This window comes from Rhinoderma darwinii, chromosome 11 (assembly GCF_050947455.1).
Source record: "Rhinoderma darwinii isolate aRhiDar2 chromosome 11, aRhiDar2.hap1, whole genome shotgun sequence".
NCBI lineage: Eukaryota > Metazoa > Chordata > Amphibia > Anura > Rhinodermatidae > Rhinoderma > Rhinoderma darwinii.
The window spans coordinates 78,607,108-78,631,836 of record NC_134697.1 but is presented as its reverse complement, the minus strand read 5'-3'; the positions used below and the strand labels follow the sequence as shown (position 1 = coordinate 78,631,836).

The following is a 24,729-nucleotide window of genomic DNA, read 5'->3' as shown; positions in this document are numbered from 1 at the left end:
CAGTTGATAAAAAGTAAAAACACGCCCAGCTGCCTATTAACCCCTTAATGACTGCCGATAAGCATTTTCACGGCGGTCATTAATGGGCTTTATTCTGACGCAATAGCCTTTTCACTGCGCTGCATCAGAATAAATAAACAGAGAAGAGAGCCGTTAAATCTGCCTGCTCTCAGCTACCAGAGGTAGCTGAGGGCATCCCTGCTAGTACAGGTGAGATCGATATAAGTATCGATCTCACCTGTTTAACCCCTCAGATGCGGCGCTCAATAGCGAGCACCGCATCTGAGGGGTTTTGGAGAGAGGGAGGGAGCTCCCTCTCATCCCACTGACACCCGGCGATAAGATCACAGAGTGTCTGTGTCTCTCCGATGGTAGCCGGGGGCCTAATAAAGGCCCCCAGGTCTGCCTGTAGTGAATGCCTGCTAGGTCATGGCAAAGGCATGACCTAGCAGATGCCTGTCCGTTTTACACGGACAGGCAGTAATACACTGCAATACAAAAGTATTGCAGTGTATATTAAATGCGATCGGAGGATCGCATATTAAAGTCCCCTAGTGGGACTAGTAAAAAAGAAAAAAAAAAGTTGAATAAAGTTAATTAAAAAAATGTGAAAAAAAAAAAATGAAAACCCCACTTTTTCCCCTTACAAAATGCTTTACGATTAAAAAAAACAAAAGAAAGCAAAAGAAAAAAAGGTAACACATATTTGGTATCGCCGCATCCGTAACAACCCCGACTATAAAGCTGTTACATTATTTAACCCGCAGGGTGAACGCCGTCAAAAATAAAATAAAAAACAATGGCAACATTGCTGTTTTCTGTGAATCCTGACAAATAAAATGTGATACGAAGTGATCAAAAAGTCGCATCTACTCCAAAATGGTGCTATTAAAAAATACAACTTGTCCTGCAAAAAACAAGACCTTATGCAGCTATGTCGAGGCAACAATAAAAAAATTATAGCTCTTTGAATGTGACGATGGAAAACGATAAAAATTGCTTGGTCATTAGGGCCCAGAATGCAAGCAGGGGGAAGGGGTTAAGAAACGAATTTGCATAAATCTAAAATTGTTCATAACTTTGTAAAAAAATGATCGTTTTTAAAAATAAAAACCACTGTTATCTACATTACAGCGCCGATCAGATTATGTAGGCGATAGGGCACTTATAATCTGGTGACAGAGCCTCTTTAAGACAAAAACACATTGGTGTGGTCAGGCACTGATGTTGGGTGAGAAGGCCTGGCTCGCAATCGATGTTCCAATTCATCCCGAAGGTGTTTTTACGGACCTCGCTTTGTGCATGTGGGAATAGTCATGCTAGAATAGGAAAGTGCCTTCTACAAACTGGTGATACAAAGTTGGAAGCATATAATTGCCTAAAAGGTAGCAGTAATATTACCCTTTACTGGGAACAAGGAGCCAAGCCCAAACACTGAAAAATAGCCCCAGCCCATTATCTCTCCTCCACCAAATTTTACAGCAGACACTATGTATTCCAGTAGGTAAGGTTCTCCTGGCAACTGTCACACCCAGATTCATCAAATAGACTCCAGAGAACACGTTTCCACTGCTCCGGAGTCCAGTGGCAGTGTGCGTTACATTACTCCAGCTCACACTTGGCATTGTGCATGGTGATCTTAGGCTTGTGTGCAGCTGCTCGACAATGGAAACTCATTTTCTGACACACATTTCTTGTTTTGTGGTTACTTCCGGAGGCAGTTTGGAACTCTATAGTGAGTGATACAACAGAGGACAGGCGATTTTTATTCACCAATGGGCAACGCACTTCTGCACTTGGTGGCCTCACTCTGTAAGTTTGCGTCTACTGCTTCGTGGCTGAGCTGTTATTACGTCTAGATGCTTCCACTATACAATAATACCACTTATAGTTCACCAGGGCAGATCCAACAGAACAGAGATTTACAAACTGATTTGTGGCAATGGTGGCATCCTATGATAGTGCCACGCTTCACTACTACCAATGTGTCTGTGGAGATTGCATGATTGTGCACTTAATTGTATGCATCTGTTGGCCATGGTTGTGGCTGAAACACATGAACTCAATAATTAACCGTGGTGTTCCTACCAAATTGTCAGTTTTAAGACTGGAATCACACATGCTGTTTTAGATGCAGTTTGTGGAGCCAAACACAGGAGTAACTACATACAATCCATTTGGAAAGTCTTCAGACCCTTTCAACTATTCCACATTTTGTTATGTTGAGGCCTTGTGCTAAAATAAAAAAAATTCACGTTTTTCCCCATCATTCTGCACTCAATACCCCATAATGACAAAGTGAAAACAGAATGTTACTGATCTTTGCTAATTATTGAAAAGGAAAAACTAAAATATTGCATTGACATAAGTATTCAGACCCTTTACTCAGTACTTAGTTGAAGCACCTTTGGCAGCGATACCAACCTCCAGTCTTCTTGGATATGATGCCACAAGGTTTGAACACCTGGATTTGGGGATTTTCTGCCATTCTTTTCTGCAGAACCTCTCAAGCTCGGTCAGGTTGGATGGAGACGGTCGGTGGACGGCCATGTTCAGGTCTCTCCAGAGATGTGGATTGGTTTTTAGTCAGGGCTCTGGCTGGGCCACTCAAAGACATTCATAGAGTTGTCCCTAAGCCACTCTTGTGTTGTCTTGGCTGTGTGTTTAGGGTCATTGTCTTGTTGGAAGGTGAATCTTTGGTAAAGTCTTAGGTCCAGAGCACTCTGGATCAGGTTTTCAATAAGAATATCTCTGGACTTTGTTCCATTCAACTTCCCCTCAACCCTGACCAGTCTCCTTGTCCCAGCCTCTGAAAAACACCCCCACAGCATTATGCTGCCACCACCATGCTTCACTGTAGGGATGGTATTGGGCAGGTGATGAGCGGAGCCTGGTTTCTGCCAGATATGGTGCTTAGAATTGAGGCGAAGAAGTTCAATCTTGGTTTCATCAGATCACAGAATCCTGCAGAAGTGAATGTGGCCACATTGAGACTCAAAAGTTGCTGCGAACGTCGCAGGAAATCCAACCTTGATGGATTCCATGCAACTGTCAAGTCATCGCAGAAACTTTTGGGTAGCAATTCGGCCACAGTCACTTACATTACTGCGATGTATGCAGCGAGACACAGCGAGTTTTGGATGCACAACCTAAATCACGGCCAAAGACACCGTACCGTGTATCCCTAGCCTTGAGTGGTTATTAACTGAAAAGCAGGGGTCACATGTTTCCTATTTTATAAATTAATTAATTTAATAAAACCTGGAATACCCCTTTAAGGTCTCTCTAACAACATTGCACATGGCAGAAATCAGAGGCGGAAATGTACCGTAATTAGAATTTGTCTGTAGACTATGGGACTGTAACTTCAAATGATCGGAACTCAGCAAGGAAGCAATATATTACAGAACAGTTCTCACATTTTTAATGCATTGTAAAGGGCTATTTTTCGTTTTCTTCTGGTAGGACTTGAACAGCAGTTGCCCTATTACTCTGATCAGAAGAAGCCTTATCATTTTTTCGTAAAATAATGTATCCATCAGGACCATTAGCAAAGAAGCTCTGATCCTTGAGAATACTATTTCATGTAGGCAGCTAAACATGGCACATTCAGCCCAATACATCATAGCAGTGTTAATATAATGGTGGTATAAGGCCACATGTAGCATTACAATTTGTATTGGCTTATTGTGTTATACACACCCGATAGAATAATGTGAGAGTGGTTTATTATGTATATGCACCTTTCTTGTAAAATGTATGGGGTTAGGTTCCGATGGTGCATATCAATACACACTGCGAGCCGTTCTGCATTATTATGACTCACACATATTTTTTACTGGTTCTGGTAAGAAATTAGCCTTTGCCCTGCAAGGCTTTGGGTATTAACCCCCTCATGAATTGTAGTGCTTTAGATGGAACTCTCTGCTCCCCCTCCCATCACCGTGACTTCGCATCACTATCCAACCTTCATAGAGACAGTTGCTAGGTAGCCCTGTTGTGTCATCGCTCTGCAGGATAGGGAAAATGAAAATCAACACAGTATATATACACGTACGTTATATAGGAGGAATACAGCCAGGCCTCCACTCTACAAAACACAAGATTGTACTACTGTAGAAAATATACAACGTAGATCTTACTTACATCTATAATTGGAATCAATGTACATGTAAATCTTAAAATATTTAATGAAACATATGGTTGTTACATTTTAGGAACCTCTGCAATGTTGCTGCATATGAAGCAACCTGTCCGTAAATTGTCCAGCCACAGCACTTACAGTTCATTACAAAGTAATTGTTAATGTTTTATCATATTGCAAATGTAAAGGGGTTAATTTCGTGCCCAATGCAATCATTAGCCACCTACCCCCCAGTTCAGACCTTGCATACATTGCTGAACGTTTTTTGTAATGGGTGAAATACCATACATTTTAGACATGACATTCTTTTTTACCATATTTAGACACATAGGGGAGAATTTATTAACTTTTCTATGGCAGTTTTACGGTGTAGAAAAGACGCAAGAGGCAAAAAAGAGGCTTGTAGCTGGAGTAGTTGTGACTTTCAGTTGCTAGGCCGTGTGCCTCTTAATAAATTAGGTGTAGAAATACCCCCCCCCCCCATAATATTTGCTTTTCTAGACTTAATAGGTTTATAGGTTTTTAGGTAATAAAATGAATTATCTAATCACATGAAGCAACCCTAAAATGTAATTTAAATATATAGCTGCCACCAGCTCCACATCTAGTTAGACCCAGTTAACATCATCTAGTTAACATCACTGCTCTCTCAACAGCATCAGTAGAGAAACAGGCCCTTTTGTCTCATTTATTGTGTACACATCGTTCAAAAGCCGTTTCTGGCTTCTTTTTTTGGGTCACAGCTAGCTCTCATAGCTCTCCTAGCGAGGCAACCAACCTGCATCTTCCGAATTGTTGGTGCCAAATTAAATTTGGCCCTGTGGAAAAAGACACCTTTAGGCCCCCAGCACATGGGATGGAAATAGCGTGGAAATTTCCCAGCATATTCAGTGGCATGACTAGCACTGGGAATCAAGTGCAGAAGCCCCGGATTTTTGGCCAGTGCCACGGATCCCAAGGCGACTGCCACATTCAATTGTATCTGTGTCCTCGGGACACAGATACAATTGAATGCTATGGAGGAGTAGAGAGCTATCAGCTTCCTGTTCCATCATTCACTAGGTTACAGGCCACGTAACCTATAAAATGCTGGAACAGGATCCCTGTGCAGGCCGACGAGATGACGTCACTACATCGCGCAAGCCTACGCAAGGGTCCCGTCTTGGCATCTCATAGGCTGCAATCCTACAATGCATTTGGAAAGTCTTCAGACTCTTTAAATTTTTTCACATTTTGTTACCGTATCTTGAGGCCTTGTGCTAAAATAATAAAAAAAAATAATTCAAGTTTCTCCCCATCATTCTGCATTCAATACCCGATAATGACAAAGTGAAACCAGTGATTTCAATGACAAAGTGATTCCAGCCTGGCCCCAACTGAGTCTGAACTGAAAAATGACATCAAGGGGTTCAGAGAGGCCATGTTCAGCAAACGTTTGTTTTTTTTCGAGGTTCTGAATACCTGTTTCTGATTTCTCATATTATTATTATTATTAGTATTTTCATTTATCTGTTACATTGTTTCTCAAAGACATAACAGATACTTATTCAGACAGCTAAAAGGGCTTCCCTTCCCATTTTGATGGTTGTTTTATCGTTGAGAACCACTTAGGTCTAGACTTAGATCAAGTGTTTTATATGCAGGGTCAGCCTAACTGTGTTATTGCAGTGTGAAGTCAATGGCTCAAAGTTATTTAAATGGGTTTTCCAGCCAATAAAAATTAATAGCCTATCCTCAGGAAAGGCCATCAATAGCTGATGGGTCTGTGTCCGACGCCCGGGTCCCCCGACGATCAGCTGTTTTGAAGGGGCCGCAGCACTCGTGCCAGCGCTGCTTCCCCTTTATTTCTCCTTGCTCACAGTGAATCTTCGACACGCATTTAGTGGTGATTCACAGGTATTGCAGCCTTCTTCTCCCAATCACTTCAATGGGAGAAAAGGCTGCACTACCTGTGAATCACCACTAAATGGGAGTCTGACCCTGACTCATTAGCATATGATAGCCTATCCTGAGGATAGGCTATAATGTTTTATTAGCTAGAAAACCCCTTTAACTCTTAAAAAAAACAAAAAACCATATTCAAATACAAAAAATTGCTTCTGACCACTTTGATGCTAGTTTAAAAGTCCTGAACCAATTTGGACCAGACTGTAACAAATTGATTTCTATGTAGTGTCTACCGGCCTGTGTGTTACAGTAGTTTAAAGCAAGTTAACCCTTTAAAACACAAGTTACATATTAAAATGGTTAAAATGACAACTTTGTGACCAGAACGCTATGCAGGGTCTTCCCATATGTCTTTCAGCAGTGTAAGGTCATAGCAATTTAAAGGCGTTATCCAGGGAGTAAAAAACGAAACAAAAAATCCCACTAACTTTCTCAACCACGTGTATATATTTATTCAACTACTTTCCATTAAAAAAAATCTGGCCAGAAAGAAGCCTCTCCTCAGTAAAAGACACATGAAAGGCCATCTGGAGTTTACAAAAAAGCACCTAAAGGACTCTCAGACTGTGAGACACAAGATTCTGTGCTCTGATGAAACCAAGATTTAACTTTTTGGCCTCAATTCTAAGCGTCATGTCTGGAGGAAACCAGGCACTGCTAATCACCTGCCCAATACCATCCCTACAGTGAAGCATGGTGGTGGCAGCATCATGCTGGGGGGTGTTTCAAGCAGCTGGGACAGTGAGACTGGTCAGGGTTGAGGGAAAGATGAATGGAGCAAAGTCCAGAGATATTCTTAATGAAAACCCGATCCAGAGTGGTCTGGACCTCAGACTGGGCCGAAGGTTCACCTTCCAACAAGACAATGACCCTAAACACACAGCCAAGACAACACAGGAGTGGCTTAGGGACAACTCTGTGAATGTCCTTGAGTGGCCCAGCCAGAGCCCTGATTTGAACCCAATTGAACATCTCTGGAGAGACCTGAACATGGCTGTCCACCGACCGTCTCCATCCAACCTGACAGAACTTGAGAGGATCTGCAGAGAAGAATGGCAGAAAATCCCCAAATCCAGGTGTGCAAACCTTGTGGCATCAGACCCAAGAAGACTGGAGGTTGGTGTCGCTGCCAAAGGGGCTTCAACTAAGTACGGAGTAAAGGGTCTGAATGTCAATGCAATATTTTAGTTTTTCCTTTTCAATAATTAGCAAAGATCAGTAACATGCTGTTCTCACTTTATCATTATGGGGTATTGGGTGCAGAATGATGGGGAGAAACTTGAATTTTTTTTTATTATAGCACAAGGCGTCAACATAAAATGTGACAAAAGTTAATGGGTCTGAAGACTTTCCGAATGCATTGTCAGTAAGTAGGGTGAATTTCTATTTTAAATGAAATAGGCAATGATTTTTTTTTGTGTGCCCGGATTACCCCTTTTAAAAAAAACTGTATTTTTTACCAGATTGATGTACATTTTCCCTGCAGGACCGCTGCCTCTTTGTTATCTCTAAATTGAAATCTGATTTTAATATTTATTAAAACACAGAAAATGTAAAAGTTTTCTTTCGGTGTGAATAAGAAATTAACTGAATAAGAAACCACTTTTACAGTTAAATAATAAAAAGGCAAAATAAGAAACCATATCTGCCCATCTTTCTCCCCCTCCTCACCTTGGTTTCCTCGGGTGTCCTCTCCATCTATGCCAAGCAAAGGGATGTGACAGAAGCATCAGCACTGGTGGAGCAGGAGGAGGAGGAGGGGCGCAAGTGATCAGCTGGGAGGATTACAGCCCTGAACAGTCGGAGGAGAAAGAGGAAAAGGGAAGGTAGGAGAGGAGAGGAGCCAGCAGGCAGCGTGTAGAGGAAAGACACAGAGGAGGCAAAAAGAGGAGAACACCGCAACCTCTAGACAAGTCCAGTCGAGTGGAAGATAGGTTTGGAGACAGCACGGCGATCCAGAAGGATCGTAGTGATCAGAAGACCAGAGCAGCTGATAAATCACCTTCAACGCATGCAATTCCTATGGCTTTACACAGTGCATCTGCAAGAGAGCCGAGGAGCCAGTGCTCACAGTAAGGGGGGCTGCCTCAGAATAATAATCAGACATCACCAATCTCCCCCTTGACAGTACAGAAAGGGCTACGAACAGGTGCTGGGAAATGTTATAGCTTTTGATATAATAATAGATGCATGTTTCCCAAATGCAAAACAATGAGTGCATGTTCTAGAGATCACTGGCAGCATTGCCCGGTATTTCGCTTATATGCCATGCTGATATTTATATAAGGAAAACAAGAATCACCCACATACAGTTCCAAGCATCAGTGAGAAATGAAGGACTGGTTTGGATCTGTTGATGCTTCTCATTGATTGAAGGACTATGACAGCTGTGTACATGGTGCTGGGGCAGCCTTGCTCTTGAGGACACCTCTAGTTTGTGGAATGAGATTTTACAGCCAGAACTGAGACAGATCTTGTGTCATAGGACTGCCCTTGTTTTATGCAGAAGAGGCAGTCGGAGAAGGCCCCATCGTTTATTTGACCTGCCTCTTTCCTTTGCAATATGGCTAGCGCAGGAATTTGGGGGTTGAGACAAATGTGGCTTTCAGGGTTTCCTGGGTCCGTCTGTTAGCAATGGCAAGTGGCAACAAATCCCAAAGCAACTTCAGTAGCATTGGCTTAACCATGAGCGCTATCAACAACAACAACAACCTGCACCTAGGCTCTGTCCTTGCATCCAGAGGGGACCCTGCCCTCATTATTCCAATCACCATGGAGGTGCAATGTGACAGTCGGGGACAGCGCATGTGGTGGGCATTCCTGGCCTCTTCAATGGTGACATTTTTTGGGGGCCTTTTCATTATTTTGGTATGGAGGACCCTTAAATACCTTTGGACTGTCTGCTGCCACTGTGGAGGCAAGAAAAAGGTAATAGTATTTGTATAAATACATAGTATTTATCTTGTTTTTGAAATTTCATTTGGAATGTTAATAGTAAGAATCATATTCGGCATATGAGGGTGAAACTGTTACAATCGGCAAAAAGTAATAGTTTATCCCAATTTATCTTTTGTTCTTTTACATAATGAGATATTGAAATGATTCCGCTAGATGACTATTGATCGTTAAGCGATCATCGTTAATTGTTATAACTTTGTTTTGCCAATGAACCTTAAACGGTTTAGGTATAAAGCAATCCCAGAACATATGCCTATAAATCAGTATAATTTTGATTCAAGTATTCGGTGCTTTTCAATTTGCTAGATGTCATGGTCCACTCTCCTCTAAACTTGACATCTTTTCTTATAAAAATCATAGGTAGTCATTTTATAGAGTTATCTAAATCCGCAGTGTTAATTATTTCAATGTGACATCACATGGCAGCGAGCTGCCGTCACACATTAATACATGTCCAGGTGGCATTTATTCTAAAAATGGGTACGAGAACCAGTAGGCAAGAGGCAAAGTTTCATCAGCCGAGGTTTTTTTTTTAGAATTAGATCATATCGACTAGGCATATGGGCTTCTATCAGAGCTTATATAAACATACATTATAACTACATCAGTTTTGTGTCAACTGATTTCCAGCACTTTTATAAAACACTATAGACAATCGTGGAGTAGTGGCCTCGGACGACATAAAACATAAGACCCATGAATTACCATCTGTCTGCTGAACTTTTACAAATCTACCTGAAGGTCTATAGTCCTTTTTTTTTCTTTTCTTAAAATTTTCTATGATGTTCCGGATTTTTACTTTATCTTACTTATTGTTTTACATTTGGGTTGGCAATTTGGTGTAGTGTGCGGTAGTAAAAGAAAACAATGAGCCAGCTGTCTTCTGGAGAAGCAGGAAGAGGTAAAGAAAGTGTAATGTATATGCTTCTGCTCTTTGTCCATCTGTCTGTTAAAGGGGATTTAGTAAATAGGGCTTATTTATTGTGTAACGAAAAGTTATAAATATATTATATTATACTTTGTCTCAATTCCTTACAGTTTTCGAGATATCTGCTTGCAGTTATTCAATGGGAAATTGTATTATTTACTTCCAGTAGCTAAAAATGAGCTCACACAGGACAGATTATAGTTACAGGACGGTTCAGAGTTATCACAGTTATCAGAGGTAGTAACAAGTTGTTCACCTGTGTGATCGTTACATGACCAGGACAGGTTTTTGTCCCCTGAAAGTTAACAATTGAGGTCCCGATGGTCTGAATGTAAACCGAGAACTTGAAAGAACTTGACAAAATTGATACAGAAGTTCTATTGGAAAACGTTAACACTTTTCATTATAGAATGTATATCTTGTATCTGCTGAAACTATAATATCTCTATCTGCATAAATACTGTCCACTACTGATTTATCTGACAACGTTCCTAACCATTGTGTCCCTAGTCATGTCCTGATACAACTAAATTGATGTCCCAAACATTTTTGAAAAAAATAAATTCGACACATTATGTCAGCCAGATAGAGGCACTGTACATATTGCCAGAAAACTTATTTGCCACAATAATCCACTTGCCTACAAAATGATGATACCAATATTTGTATAAATTGGGTTGACCTTTCACATAAATATAGCACATATTGCTCGGAGAAAATGTTTATATTATGACATAATTTAGGGCTTGTCCACACGTAACGGATTTGCTGCAGAAAATTTCTAGCAGCATTTACGCTCCAACTAGCAGACAATCCACTGCGGAAAAACCGCACTATTTCTTGCGTTTTTTACTGCAGAAAATAGTGCGGATTTTGCTGCGTTTTTTAAGCCTGTGTGATGGTGACATCTCCTCTGAAAAACACAGGAATTCAGTTCACTTTCCGCAGCAGGAATCGACATGCCGCGGAACTAAAATCTGCAATTCCCGGATGGAAAATACGCAGCAAGTACGTGTGGACAAGCCCTTAAAAGTATGAATATTATCCTACTCATCAGCCCTAGAATCCAGAAAATAGTAGAAAAATTTCGAATTCATGCCCAAATTATGCCAATTTTATGTCCCAGCAGTAAATATATAGTAAATAGTTTTCTGTGGGGGCTATATGTCCTTATTTCAATAGCGGCTCAAGCTTTAATAACCTGTTGCCTTTACAGGGATCTGAATGTCATAGTGACAGCTTGAACCCACTAATATGACAGGGAGCTGAAATGATCAGTTCCTTTTCAGTTCCAACGCCAGACGCAATGCTAAGTCTTAGTACCATGTCCACAGATGCAGAAGCAACTGCTTTTGCATTATTGTTGCTATGGAATCTCATGACATCCTAATGATGTCACGGGCTATGCAGTATCGCAGAGGATACGCAGGGAGGATTTGGTGTGTGTTTTCATAGCTGTGTTCTACATATGGATCATTTATAATAGTGATCTGAAGGCCAGTAGTTATTAGATTGAGTCTTGTATTTAGTCATTTATTTGCTGTTGAGCATATAGCACCAACATATTGCATAGCACTGTATACAGATAATGGCTCAAATCTATCCATGTCCCTAATAGGGTCAACAATATAATCTCCATATCTCAGGCAGATACACACTAAGGCCATTAACACACGGCTGTATTCTCGTCAGTATTTTGCATATAATATATAGAAATAGTGTAATGGGAGGATTTGTACATCTTCCGTGTTTCGGAGCCACTCCTGATTTTTGCTACCAAATACTAATGCAAAATAGTGCCGTGCGAAAGTGGCCTAAAGCCAATTAATGATATGTTTCTGGGAAGAAACAACATTGTTATATCTATTATCAACCTCATTTATTTTCAAAGGAAAAATAACTACTGTAACCAAAAACCTGAATAAATGTTTATAAAATTACACTATATGGACAAACGTAATGGGACACCTACACATTACACCTACAGGAGCTTTTATAACATCCCATTCTACATCCATAGGCATTAATATGGAGTTGGTCCCTTATTTGCAGCTAAAACAGCTCCCACTCTTCTGGGAAGACTTTCTATAAGAGTGCGTCTGTGGGAATTTTTGCCCATTTATCCAGAAGAACAATTGTGAGGTCTGACACTTTTGTTGGACAAGAGGGTCTGGCTCACAATCTCCATTCTAGTTCATGCCAAAGGTGTTCAATGGGGTTGGGGTCAGGGCTCTGTGCGTGCCAGTCAAGTCCTTCCGCACCAAACTCAGCCAACCCACTCAACCATGCCTTTATGAACCTTGCTTTGTGCACTGGGGCACAGTCAGGCTGGAACCCAAACTGTTCCCACAAAGTTGGGAGCATACAATTGTCCAAAATGTCTTGGTATGCTGAAGCATTAAGATCTCCATTACTGGAAGTACGGGGCCTAGTCCAACCTCTGAAAAAAACCTCATAGTATTACCCCTTCCTCCACCAAACTTTACAGTTTGCACAATGCAGTCAGGCAGGTAACGTCCTTCTGGCATTCGTCAAACCCAGACCCATCCATCAGACTGCCAGATAGAGAAGCCTGATTCGTAACTCCACAGAACACTTTTTTACTACTCCATAAAACACTTGGCATTGTGTTTGATGATGTAAGGCTGGCATGCATCTGCTCAGCCATGGAGACCCATGACATGAAGCACCCGGCGCACAGTGATAAAAACTGTGTGGTTGTTAATACCAGAGGAGGTTTGGAAATCTGCATTTATTGAGTCAGCAGAGCACTGGCAATTTTGAAGCACTCCGCGACCCCGCTCTGTAACTTTATCTGTTCTACCCCTTCATGGCTGAGTTGCTGTGGTTCCTAAATGGTTCCGCTTTGTAATAATGCTACTCACAGTTGACCGTGAAAAATCTAGGAGAGAAGAAATTTCACAAATTGACTTGTTGCAACGGTGGCGTCCTATCACAGTACCATACTGGAATTCAGTGAGCTCTTTAGAATGACCCATTCTTTTCCACAAATATTTGTAATGGCAGACTGCATGGCTAGGTGCTTTATTTTATACACCAGTGGCAATAGAACTAAATGAAACACCTAAATGCAATGATTAAGAGATGTGTCCCAATACTTTCGTCCATATTGTGGATATAAAATAGCCAGTTCCCCCCAAAAAAAAAAATGGTCACATTCTCAGCCCAGCTGTAATACCCTGAACTATACTGCATGATATGGGTCCTTCTTGCATGTGTGCCATACGTCTCATGCTTAGGGTAGGAACACAATGGGCGTATACACTGCGAATTTTCCACAATGGATTTCATCGCAGAATATCCGCAGTGTAGTACAGTAGCAGCAGAGTGGATGAGAGTTCAACAAATCTCACCCACACACAGCCGGAAAAAAAAATCAGCTGAAACACCGTTCATATATTGACCCTCGGTGTGATATTTTAATCTGCAGCATGTCAAATTATGCTGCGGAATTGAATTCAATGGAAGGTAAAACCCGCAACAAAGAGCCATGTGTTGCTGCTCTTGCGGCGCCATCGCAAATGTTAGAAAAAATAAAAACATATTAGCCTTGGCCGTAGACATAGCGTCACGATCCCCTCTTCTGAGCACAGCCGGCATCCTGGGATGACGTTTCATCCCATGCGACCGCTGCAGTCAGTCAATGGCTGCAGCGGTCACATGGACTACATCGTCACCCCAGGAGACTGGGCTGCACTCAGAAGAGAGGGATGTATCGCCATGACAACGAGCAGGTGGTAAGTATAAACTTTTTTTTAAAATTTTATTTATTCCTGCAGTATTTCCGCTGTGGACAAATGCAGCCCGAAAAACCTCACCACAATAATGTGCGTTTTTTTGGACGGAATTCCCTGCAGTTACCAAGACGGATACGCTGTATAGGCCGACACTAAAAATGTTTGTGTACTAAATGCAGATTCTGCTAAGGGTGTGAAGACACACTAAGGGCTCGTCCACACAAAATGGTACCGCTGCGTATTTTTCGTCCAGAATTGCAGACGGAAAAAGGCAGCAGAATACAGCAGCAACAAAGTAGGTGAGATTTAACAAATCTCATCCACATGCTGCGTAAAAATTCTGAGCAGAAATTGACCTTACGTGCGTATTTTTGTGATTTACCGCAACATGTCAATTCCTGCTGCAGAAAACGTATAGAATTCCTGCATTTTTCATAGATGATGTCACCATCTCCCAACATTGTGAAAAACGCAGCAAAATACGCACCATTTTCTGCAGTCAAAAACGCAGGAAATGGTGCGGTTTTTCCGCAGCGGAATGTCTGCCATTTTCAACGGAATTTCTGCAGAGATTTTCGGCGGCAATTCCGTTACGTGTGGACAAGCCCTAAGACTAGGCTCACATCATATTTAAACATATACCCTATAATGTACTGTACACATATTTGGTATCACTATACATTCGAGAATCAGAGATTGATTTTGGGGGATCTTTTATCTGTTAATTGCATTCAATTACAATCAATCATTTACATTAGAATGCAAATAAAACAAAACAAGAAGAACTCTACATTTATTATTTTTCTAAGCATCTCCCGTTAAATAATGGTTAAAATAAATAAATGTGTTTGTTTCATTTTGGTGCCGTAACAAAGCACAATTTATCCCCAAAGGAGGGAAAAGATGCGTACATAGTGCTGTTTTCCATAACGCAACATCTTGTTCTTGATGCAGAGGCATTAATGACCGCTGGTCATGAAGGGGTTACATAAACGAGCTGGGATACTTGAGAATGCGCTTCTATATGGGCAAGTAAACAGATGGTGTATTCAGCTCGATACATTACAATGCTGCTGTTATGTGTCACCAGGTCTTTTGTAGCTTTACAACACTTTATTTGCTTTATTTCTAATGGGTTGTGACAAATGTATCATTTTAGATGCGCTCTTCAGTCCATTACAACTATATGAATGGTTATTTTGTTACAAGCATTAGGGTTTTTTTTTTGTTTTTTTTTATGAATTACAGAAGTATATCGTTAATTTATATTTCAGAAAAAAGTCATTAAACAGGAATATTTTAAATGGTCAATGGGCAGTCGGTAATGTCGTGGTATATATTTTAACAAAATTGAAGTCTAGTGCCTTTTACTTAGATGAGTAGCTTAGCAAAGGTCATTGACACTCTAGTTTTTTACATAAGAGGACTCACGGGGGCTTTTACTGATGTTCTATTGGTAATAAATTGGCCTCGCCCAGCCAGGATTTGGTATAAGCCTTTGGGTATTAACCCCCTCATGATTATTTGTACGTACGATGGAAAACTCTGCTCCCCCTCCCATCACCGTGACTTCCCATCACTATCCAACCTTCATAGAGACAGTTGCTAGGTAGCCCTGTTGTGTCATCGCTCTGCAGGATAGGGAAAATGAAAATCAACACAGTATATATACACGTACGGTATATAGGAGGAATACAGCCAGGTCCTTCATTCTAGAAAACACTGAAGGATTGTGGAGGATTTTACTACTGTAGAAAATATAGAACATAGATCTTACCGTTTCTATGTTTGGAATCAATCAATGTACATATGAAAATATTTGTCGAAACGAATGGTTTTTGCATTTCAGAAACCTATTCAGAAAAATATTGCTGCCTTTGAAAGCAAATTGTCTGTAAAAGACGTCAATTTCCTAAGCAAAGGGAGTTGACGTCGAAGCATTGTTACTGTATATTTTAATTAAAATAATGTGATGTTTATTTGCTTTCTATATTTTACCACATTGTTATTAAGTTGTCTACGATGTGCTGTGCTAAAAATATTGTGGTGAGATTTGGGGCTTTTTGTATCCTATAAAATAAATAAGACGTTGCCTTTTGACATAGGCTTTAAATGTTGACATGAATCCACGGCCATTTGTTCATACTGTAGGGTTGAGTGAATATTAAACTTACTGAAGGTTCATTGTGTTGAAGCTAGGGTACCCATGTCGGATGTCCACAATGCTGAGAATCCTATATCAATTTTGTAGTTAGAGAGTAGATAAAGTCTTAGAATAAACCATTCACAGCCCATGGTTTGTTTACATTGGAATATTGACTGTGGATTAATATGTAACTTGGACACTTGATGATCTCCCCCACCTAGCTTGTTTTAGAAGTGTGAGTATATGTCGTATTCCAAAAGAATATGCCTAGAAATTGTAGGCTATGCTACAAAAAGAGAGGTATTCAGGCTACTTGGGTGACTTTGCTATCACCTCCGTAAGGCTCTGTGCACCTGGCTATATTACAATACCATGCAGAAGCCCTTTAACCAGGGGAGAGATTCAAATTTTTAACAGCTTCTCTGCTTTGCTGACTGCTACCTAGGGGGTTTTCACAGTGTTTTGCGGTGTATCGCGCCATGGAAAATGATTCTAACAAATAAAACAATTACAATATTCCAAATACACCCTATATTAGAGTGGACTCTAAATAGAGAAATTCCCTGCCCAGAATTTTTTAACTAGATTTGTACACGATATATATAAGTACATAAGCATACGTGCCTACCTACCCACACATTATATCAAACTTACCCATTACGTATAGACCTATATGCGCACATTCAATATCCTAAGCGTGCTCAGCACATTTTGTTAGACTGTGCACTGTCAGAAGGGTGGAGGACAGTGCGATGTGTGCAGTAAGCCGCAACAAATCACCCGGCTATTGCACAGATACGATGCCAGAACCAAGCTCAGTACATATATACAGCACCAGAACAAAACTCAGTTCATATATACAGCACCAGAACAAAGTCCAGTACATAAATACAGCACCAGAACAAAGCTAACTCCATAGATATATATCTATATCTATATAGATGTATATATACACAGCCAGAATCAAGCTCCGTACACATGTACAGCACCAGAACCAAACTCAGTTCATACATACAGCACCAGAATCAAGCTCACTAATATATATGTGTACATACAGCACCAGAATCAAGCTCAGTACATATACACTGCACCAGAACCAAGCTCAGTACATAAATACATTACCAGAACAAAGCTCAGTACATACAAACAGCACCAGATCAAAGCTCAGTACATAAATACAGCACCAGAACCAAGCTCATTAATTATATACAGCACAAATACAGCTCAGCACAGAGATCTTTTGCAAATTCAGTTTAACTCCTGCCATATAAGTTTGTATGACATTAAACTACAGCACCCAGTATGGCCTGAACAATGGTTAGGATATGCTGGGAGTTGCTGTTTCACAAAAACGAACGATACACCCATCATCTCGCTGCAGATCATACCGACTACAGTACTGATAAGTCACAGGGAGAATAAACATTTGCTTTTAGTGACTCACAGGTAACGTCTTTTCAGATTGGAGTAGTTATTAATAATAATAATAATAATAATAATAATAATCGTTATTTATATAGCGCCAACATATTCCACAGCACTTTACAATTCAGGGGGTACATTGTACAGACAATATCAGACATTACATATTGACAAAACAAGAGGAGTGAGGACCCTGCTCGCAAGAGATTACAATCTATGATGAAATAAGGGAAACACAAAATGTAAAAAAAAGCTTATTCAGTAAAATGTTCCAGCCATGTTTTATACATATGGGGTAATACACATAAAGCTGTATGAGCCGTTCACCAGCGAGTATCTGTGTATGACAGACATGAAGTGCATTAGGGTGCAAGGAGTGTGGGGGATACTGCTGAATGAGGGGGTCAAGTTCTGATGACCATTGTAAAAGGGGGGGGGGGCCAAGTAAAGGAGTCCGATTAGGGAATGTTATAGGTCTGTCTAAAAAGATGTGTTTTCAGGGCATAAAACTGTGGATGTTGGGAATTAATCTGATTGTCTGGGGTAGCACATTCCAGAGAACTGGTGCAGCATGAGAAAAATCTTGGAGACGGGAGTGGGAAGTTCGGATTATGGTGAATGTTAATCTAAGGTCATTGGCAGAACGTGAAGCGTGAGTAGGCTGGTAGACAGAGATGAGGGAGGAGATGTAAGGTGGTGCATCACTGTGAAGAGCTTTGTGGGTGTGAGTAATAAGTTTGAATTTAATTCTGAAGGTTATGGGCAACCAGTGCAGTGATTGGCACAGGGTAGAGGCATTGGTGTGGCGGTTGGTCAGAAACATGAGCCTGGCTGCTGCATTAAGGATAGATTGGAGAGGGGAGAGTTTAGTGAGTGGAAGACCGATTAGTAATGAGTTACAGTAGTCAAGACGAGAGTGTATCAGAGCGACAATGAGAGTTTTGGCTGTTTCCACAGTAAGAAAACGGCGGATTCTGGAGATGTTTTTGAGGTGAAACTGACAGGGGCGTGTAAGTAGTTATTTTTCTCTTTTTTCTTTTCCATCCAGTCCAGACCTCCATGAAGATGCCTCCTGGCCACGACCCATTTCTGCAGAGTTTGATGCTCAGGAGTCTTAGGCTGCTCACTTTTACAACATTTACACATTTATAAATGAAGATAAAATTCTCATGGTGCTACACACTATGCCCCTGAATATAATAGAACCATACACTGTGCCCCTGAATATAATAGTACCATACACTGTGCCCATGAATAAAATTGTGTGAAACACTGTAAAGCAAAGCACCACACACACATTGCCCCCTGTAGATTCTGCCCTTCATAGTGCCCCCCTGTAGATAGTGCCCCATTATAGAGCCCTCTGTAGATAGTGCCCCCTGTAGTCTACAGGTTGTAAATAGTGCCCCCTGTAGAGTCTCCTGTAAATAGAGCCCCCATAGTGCCCCCTGTAGATAGTGCCCCCTAAAAAAAACAAAAAAAAAACATTACATGCTTACCTGTCCCCGTTCCCGAGCCGTCCTCTAGCAACCCCAGGCCTCATCCAGCGGAATGACGCAGCGATGTGATGATGTCATTGCGCCGAATGAATCATTGCTAAAGTGCTGGATGACGAAGCATCCTGTGCCTCGCCAGCCAGCGCTAGACAAATCAAATGTATCCGCGTCCTGAGGATGCGGATACAATTGAGTGCACCTACTCAGTGTTTGGCATGTTTCAGTATTCACACTCATACAGGGCAGGCTGTCAATCAGTGTTTGAGACTGCCCACTGGACTCTTTTGCCCACAGGGAGAAGGGATGTAAATGAATAAATTACAGGTTATTCTGAATTTTTTTGCTCAAAACTATATGTGAATCTGCTCAGCTGCTCCTGTCTGTAACATGCTGTCTGCAGATAAAACAGTGTGTTTAACAGGACAGGTTTTTAATTAAAGAAGACTTGTCTGTCCTCCTGACATGGCTGTTTCAGTAAATACTTGTAGTCCCCATGAAATAACCATACTGAAGCACCTTTTCTTAGAACTCGTTCTGTTTTCTGTTATTCCTCCTAAAAATGTATGATTAGGTTGACAACTGGGCGTTCGCACTCCGTCTGTCAATAGTGTCCCTACACAGTATGACACTGTTAATGCTGATTGGACAGTGTCAGAGTTCGTTGGAACATGTGCCATTGACAGGCAACAAAAAAATATGCTGTGTTCGTAAAGGGGTTGTTCCAATATTAAATGTTATCACTTACCACAGGATATGTGATAACATGCTGATCGGTGGGGGACCGACCGCAGGGACCCCCACCGATCACAAAAACATGGGATCCGTTCCTTCGAATTAATGAAGTGGTAGGTCGAGCAAGTGCACTGCTGCTCCATTCACTGTCTATAGGACTGCCGGAGAGAGCCGAGTACAGCGCTCAGCTATCTCCGGCAGTGCCATAGAGAATGAAAGAAGCATTCGGAGGACCCACGTTCGTGTGATCGGTGGGAGTCCCAATGGTTGGACTCCCACCGATCAGCATGTTATCACCTATCCTGTGGTTAGGGGATAAAATTTAATCTTGGGACAACCCCTTTAATGCTAAAATTGGCTGTGTCTTCAGGCCAGGATCACACACGCTGTTTTTGATGCAGGTTTTGGCTCGTTTTTTTTTTTAACCAATGCCAGAAATGGATCCAAGTGGCAGGAAAGGAATAAAGAAAAGACTGCTGCATCTTCTTCCTTCTGTGTCCACTTTTAAGTTTGGCAAAAGCTGCATCAAAACAGTGTGTGATTCTGGCCTTAGAGGCTTAATAATTAAACAGTCGCTAGCCACAAATACTTATCATCTGTGTAGGCAAACCACATAACCAACAAAATTGGATTTCATAAATTTTTAGGAATAAAGCTGTTCGAGGCTTTTTTTGACTGCTGTTGTTCCTAAAGTCCTTTGGTATACCGCTGGTTGCTTGTGAATACTTAGTGTATTATGAGAGTGGACAGCGGACAGTGAGCTAATAATACTAACTAATTAGAGTGATTATACATGCCATCTGCCTGCTGTCTGCTCAGCCAATCAAATGTCCGCTTACTGTTTTCTCACTGGAGACCATCACCTGGTCACTGGAGGTTATCCAAGTTTGTCAGATAAATCTCCAGCAGAGAATGTTTTAATCCTGCTCCATACATTGATGGAGGTCTCCTTGAAAAGCTGATACATGATGATTTCGTTTGTCCTGATTATCGCACTTCGCAACTGTTTGCAATATCTAACTTTAATGCCGCTAATATTAACTTATATTAACTTACCGGTTTTGCATGAAATTAAATAATGTTGCGTTTTTTGCAATTCCGAAATTGCAGACATTTGAAATCTATATCTTGCTTTCCTGTTTGTGAATTCTACCTGCCTAGTGTAGAGGAAAATCGCACCAAAACCCGCAGCATGAGAATGCGCCGGAAAAACTTACAAGTGCGTTTTTTCCTGCAAATTTCTTGTGGTTTCCTGCAGTTTTGATGCGTATTTTCCGGAGCAAAATACGCAACGTGTGCATGTAGCCTAAGGGCTTGTCCACACATAACGGAATTGCTGTGGAAAATATCTGCAGCAATTCCACAGAAACTAGCAGAAATTCAGCTGTGGAAAAACCGCACCTTTTCCTGCGTTTTTTTACTGCAGAAAATGGTGCATATTTTGCCGCGTTTTTTTCAATGCCGGGAGATGGTGAAATCTCCTCTGAAGAACGCAACAAAATCCGCACCATTTTCTGCAGTAAAAACGTAGGAAATGGTGCGGAATTGCTGCAGAAGTTTTCTGCAGCAATTCCATTATGTGTGGACAAGCACTTAGGGATCCTGTATGCAGTACTATACTGGTTAAGGTGCTAGTCTTTTACTGAGCCATTAGGTTATTATTTTGATGGAATTTGTCAAATTGGTGTAAATTTTCAGTACAGTTTCCAAGCCAAAAGTATGCAGCAAAGGTAAAGTAAATACAAATGTGTGGTTTTTGAAAAACCTATTTACTTGCAATGGACACAATTTGCACAGACTGTAGAGGATGCTGTGGAATTTAGAATACATAACATGTTCTATTAAAGGGGTTTCCCCTTAATTAACATTTATCACCTATCCACAAAGTGATAAATATATGATCACTGGGGGACCCACCACTGGACCCCCACTAAACAATAGAACGGGGCTCCCAACCCCTGTTCCTCCTCATTGCACAATCGCAGTGAGGAGGATTTTGAATGTGCATTCAATGTCTATAGGGCCGATGGAAATAGCTGACCGCTACCCTCAGCTGTCTCCATCGCGACATAAACACCAAAATGCTATGTATGTTTGCTATTTCATATTGTATTTTCATATTGTACATGCAGAAAAACACTACAAAACACATCAAAATGTACACAGCATTTTGACGTGTTTTGAAGTGTTTTTCTGCATGTATTTTTTGGTTGGCAAGGTGTTAGTTTAAATTCTAGAATATATCTTAACCCTATAATATATATCTATAATAGGTCTTAACCTCTTCTCCCATATGAAATAATGGGAAGTAGTATGCCATAGTTGCAGTCACAAGAAGCTCCCTCAGGCTTGAACTGACCCTACAGCGGATCCACTAATGGACCCACCACAATGGGACCCATGAGGTCCAGCATCTGACAACCCAATCTGAAGCTGACAGAGGCGTGATTTACTTCCTACTAGGGTTAATTTCACAATTAATTTATTAATCTTTACTAATGATAGGTGTGTGGATGCAATGTTAACAGCAGAGCTTTTAATGCAATTAAAAGTGGGCCATTAGAATTATTTCTCTCAGAACTCTCTTCTGACAAGAATACGTTGGTCTCTGTTATTTTGAGTAAGTGGGAGTTGTCAAGGTCGAGTCTGCATAGGGGACAGTGGTGTAGATGTTAACCCCCCAAAAAAGTCTTGTTTATGTGGTCCTAACTGCAATACAGGGGGGGGGGGAGTATTTTTTTTTTTTTTTTTATAGAAACTGCAGTTTATGCTCAAGTATATTAGTTAAAAAGAACAAAAAAAAAACTGCATGCTCTGCAAATGCCACAAAAGGGCAAAAAAAAACGGCAGCCACAAATCTCTGATTCTTTCGCTACCTAGCAGGAGAATATTATACGTGGAGGCAGTCTTTTGGTTCCTAAAGCTGGTCATGCACATTACATTAATGCTGGCAAAACCTGGTGACGTTCTAATGTTTATAAGGCATATTGGATTACAACATGCCCGATCCTTTGTTCCCCCAGGAGATAAGCTGTAACACTCGGTACTGGACAAAAAGCCCAAGAGCATACCTGGATGCCGGTCCCAGGCTAGCGTAGTCAGAACTTGGATGACGTCTTGAAGACAGTGAAGTAGAGCAGCGCAGCATAGCAGGACAAATTTTTTACAGCCTGCAGAAATAATGAATGACTGGGACCATTACGGAGTTGGAATAGGGTAACCTGGGGTGCGGAGTCTAAGGTACCCCCGTTCTTAACCCTTAACCCCCGCCAGGAGCTATGGAATTAGACAGTAAGATTGCCAGGTTGTGATCCCCAGAATAGTCCTGGTTGAGCTGCAGATGGCAGGTATGAGACATTTTGTGGTCAAACAGAAACGGGTCGGTAACAGACGGGACTACGCTATTGATTCCGTGAAAACAACAGAAACCTTACAGAACGGTGACAAATGGAAACCAATTGCAATGGATGCGTTACCATTGAAATCAATGGTAGAGCAAACGGAAAGCTATGGTTTCCGTTTGTTTCAGTTTGGATTCCGTTCATGGGTTCCCCTGACGGAAAGGTCCGACGCAACGCTTGAACGGAGCCCCGACGCAGATGTGAACAAAGCCTTATTTAACTAAACACAAGTTTGAAGTTAGCAAACGAAAAACTTTCCAAAACATGGATTTAAAGATCTGTACATTAAACACATGAGGGCCGTATAAGGCCCCTGGGCATCACTGCACTGTATGAGGCCCTTACTTTTCTTGCCATAAACTGGAACTGATCCCTTCATAGGAAAGGAGGAGGGAGGTCTTTCCTTTGACATGACCGGGGTATTGATATTTTGACTAGATTGGGTTGTGATTATGCTGATCAGTACACGGGGCTTTTGATGACTTAATATTTAGCATTGTAAAGGTTAAGAAACCCCTTAATAATTTATTCAGCAGTCGTTGCTCAGTTGAGTGAAGCTGTAAATTATAGATGTGCTGCTAGTTATGAATTAAACAGGATATTCAGGTAAAGTAGAGGTGCTTCTGTCTCACATAATGAGGCCATGTGTCCGACCCCGTTCCAGCTAAATATTTCTGTGACTGTGGCTGTCCACAGAGCTTGAAGAATAATCAGAGAATATTACAAATTAACAAGGTAACATTCAAGTGGTCTTGCCACTAAGAACATTTTTCACCTCCACAGGATAGGTGATAAATCTATGATCGCTGGGACCCCCACTGATCACTAGAACCGGGGTCCCGATTCCCTGTTCCTCCTCACTGCATGATCGCAGTGAGGAGGATTTTGAATAGAGCAACAATTGAGCATGCGTCCTGCCGATCTATGCAATGTCTATAGGGACAATAGAGTCTATCTGTGGGTGGCTGTGGATAGGCGATACACGTTCTTAGTGGGGAAACCCTTTTAAAGAGGACCTGTCAACTCTCCTGGCAGGTCTGTTTTAATAAATACTTATATTCCTCTTCAATCACATATTTTATTTAGAACTCTGCATTGTGCCATTCTTCTGTTATTCCACCTAGAAATTTATTAATAAATTGACAATTGAATGTTACCAGTCCCCTTATCAAAGGGGCGCGTCCCTAGACAGTTTGGGGCTGTGAGCACTGATTAGATAGTGTCAGAATGTGTAGGGACACACCTCCAACTAGTAACACCCAGTTGTCAATTTATTCATACATTCCCAGGAGGAATAACAGAGAAACACATAGCAAAGACTTCTAAGAAGAGATGATCCAGAATAGTTATTTTATGGGAAACACAAGGAGAGCTGACAGGCTCTCTTTGATGCATAAAACATCAAAATCAATCAACTCCTAAAATTGTCCATTATCCTACATCTTCAATCATTTTTTTACTATCCTATTTGGGCCTCATATATGAAAACTGTATCCGTGTTCCTTATGATAACCAATCAAAGTTCACATGCAGTTTAGGAAATTCAAGGTAAATTCTTAATAGTTCTTTAGGCAATAAGGACACTTAGTTTAAACTAAATGCTGTATAAGGGTCAGTTCAGAAAAAAATCCGCAGCAAATACAGTAGCAGCAAAGCGGACGAGATAAAACAAATCTCCTCCACGCGCTGCGTAAATACGGAGCGGAAAAAATGCTCAGAAATTAACCTGCGGTGCAGAGTTTTATTCTGCAGAGTGTCAAATGCATGTGCATAAATGCTGCTTATTCGTTGCGGATT

General features: G+C 41.1%; 1 protein-coding gene across 16 annotated transcripts in view; it reads left to right on the top strand.

The window, feature by feature from the left end:
- The window catches only part of KCNMA1 (potassium calcium-activated channel subfamily M alpha 1), a 437,859-nt gene that overhangs the window by 4,196 nt on the left and 408,934 nt on the right, over positions 1 to 24,729 (top strand). For 15 of the 16 annotated variants that reach the window (XM_075841793.1, XM_075841786.1, XM_075841791.1 and 12 more), the window contains exon 1: positions 7,876 to 9,019. The exons of the other annotated variant lie outside the window; for it this stretch is intronic. In XM_075841793.1, coding sequence (XP_075697908.1) covers positions 8,726 to 9,019 — 294 coding nt within the window. In that variant the 5' untranslated portion in view covers positions 7,876 to 8,725. Of the gene's footprint in view, positions 1 to 7,875; positions 9,020 to 24,729 lie in introns of those variants that run through there. 16 annotated transcript variants of the gene reach the window in all.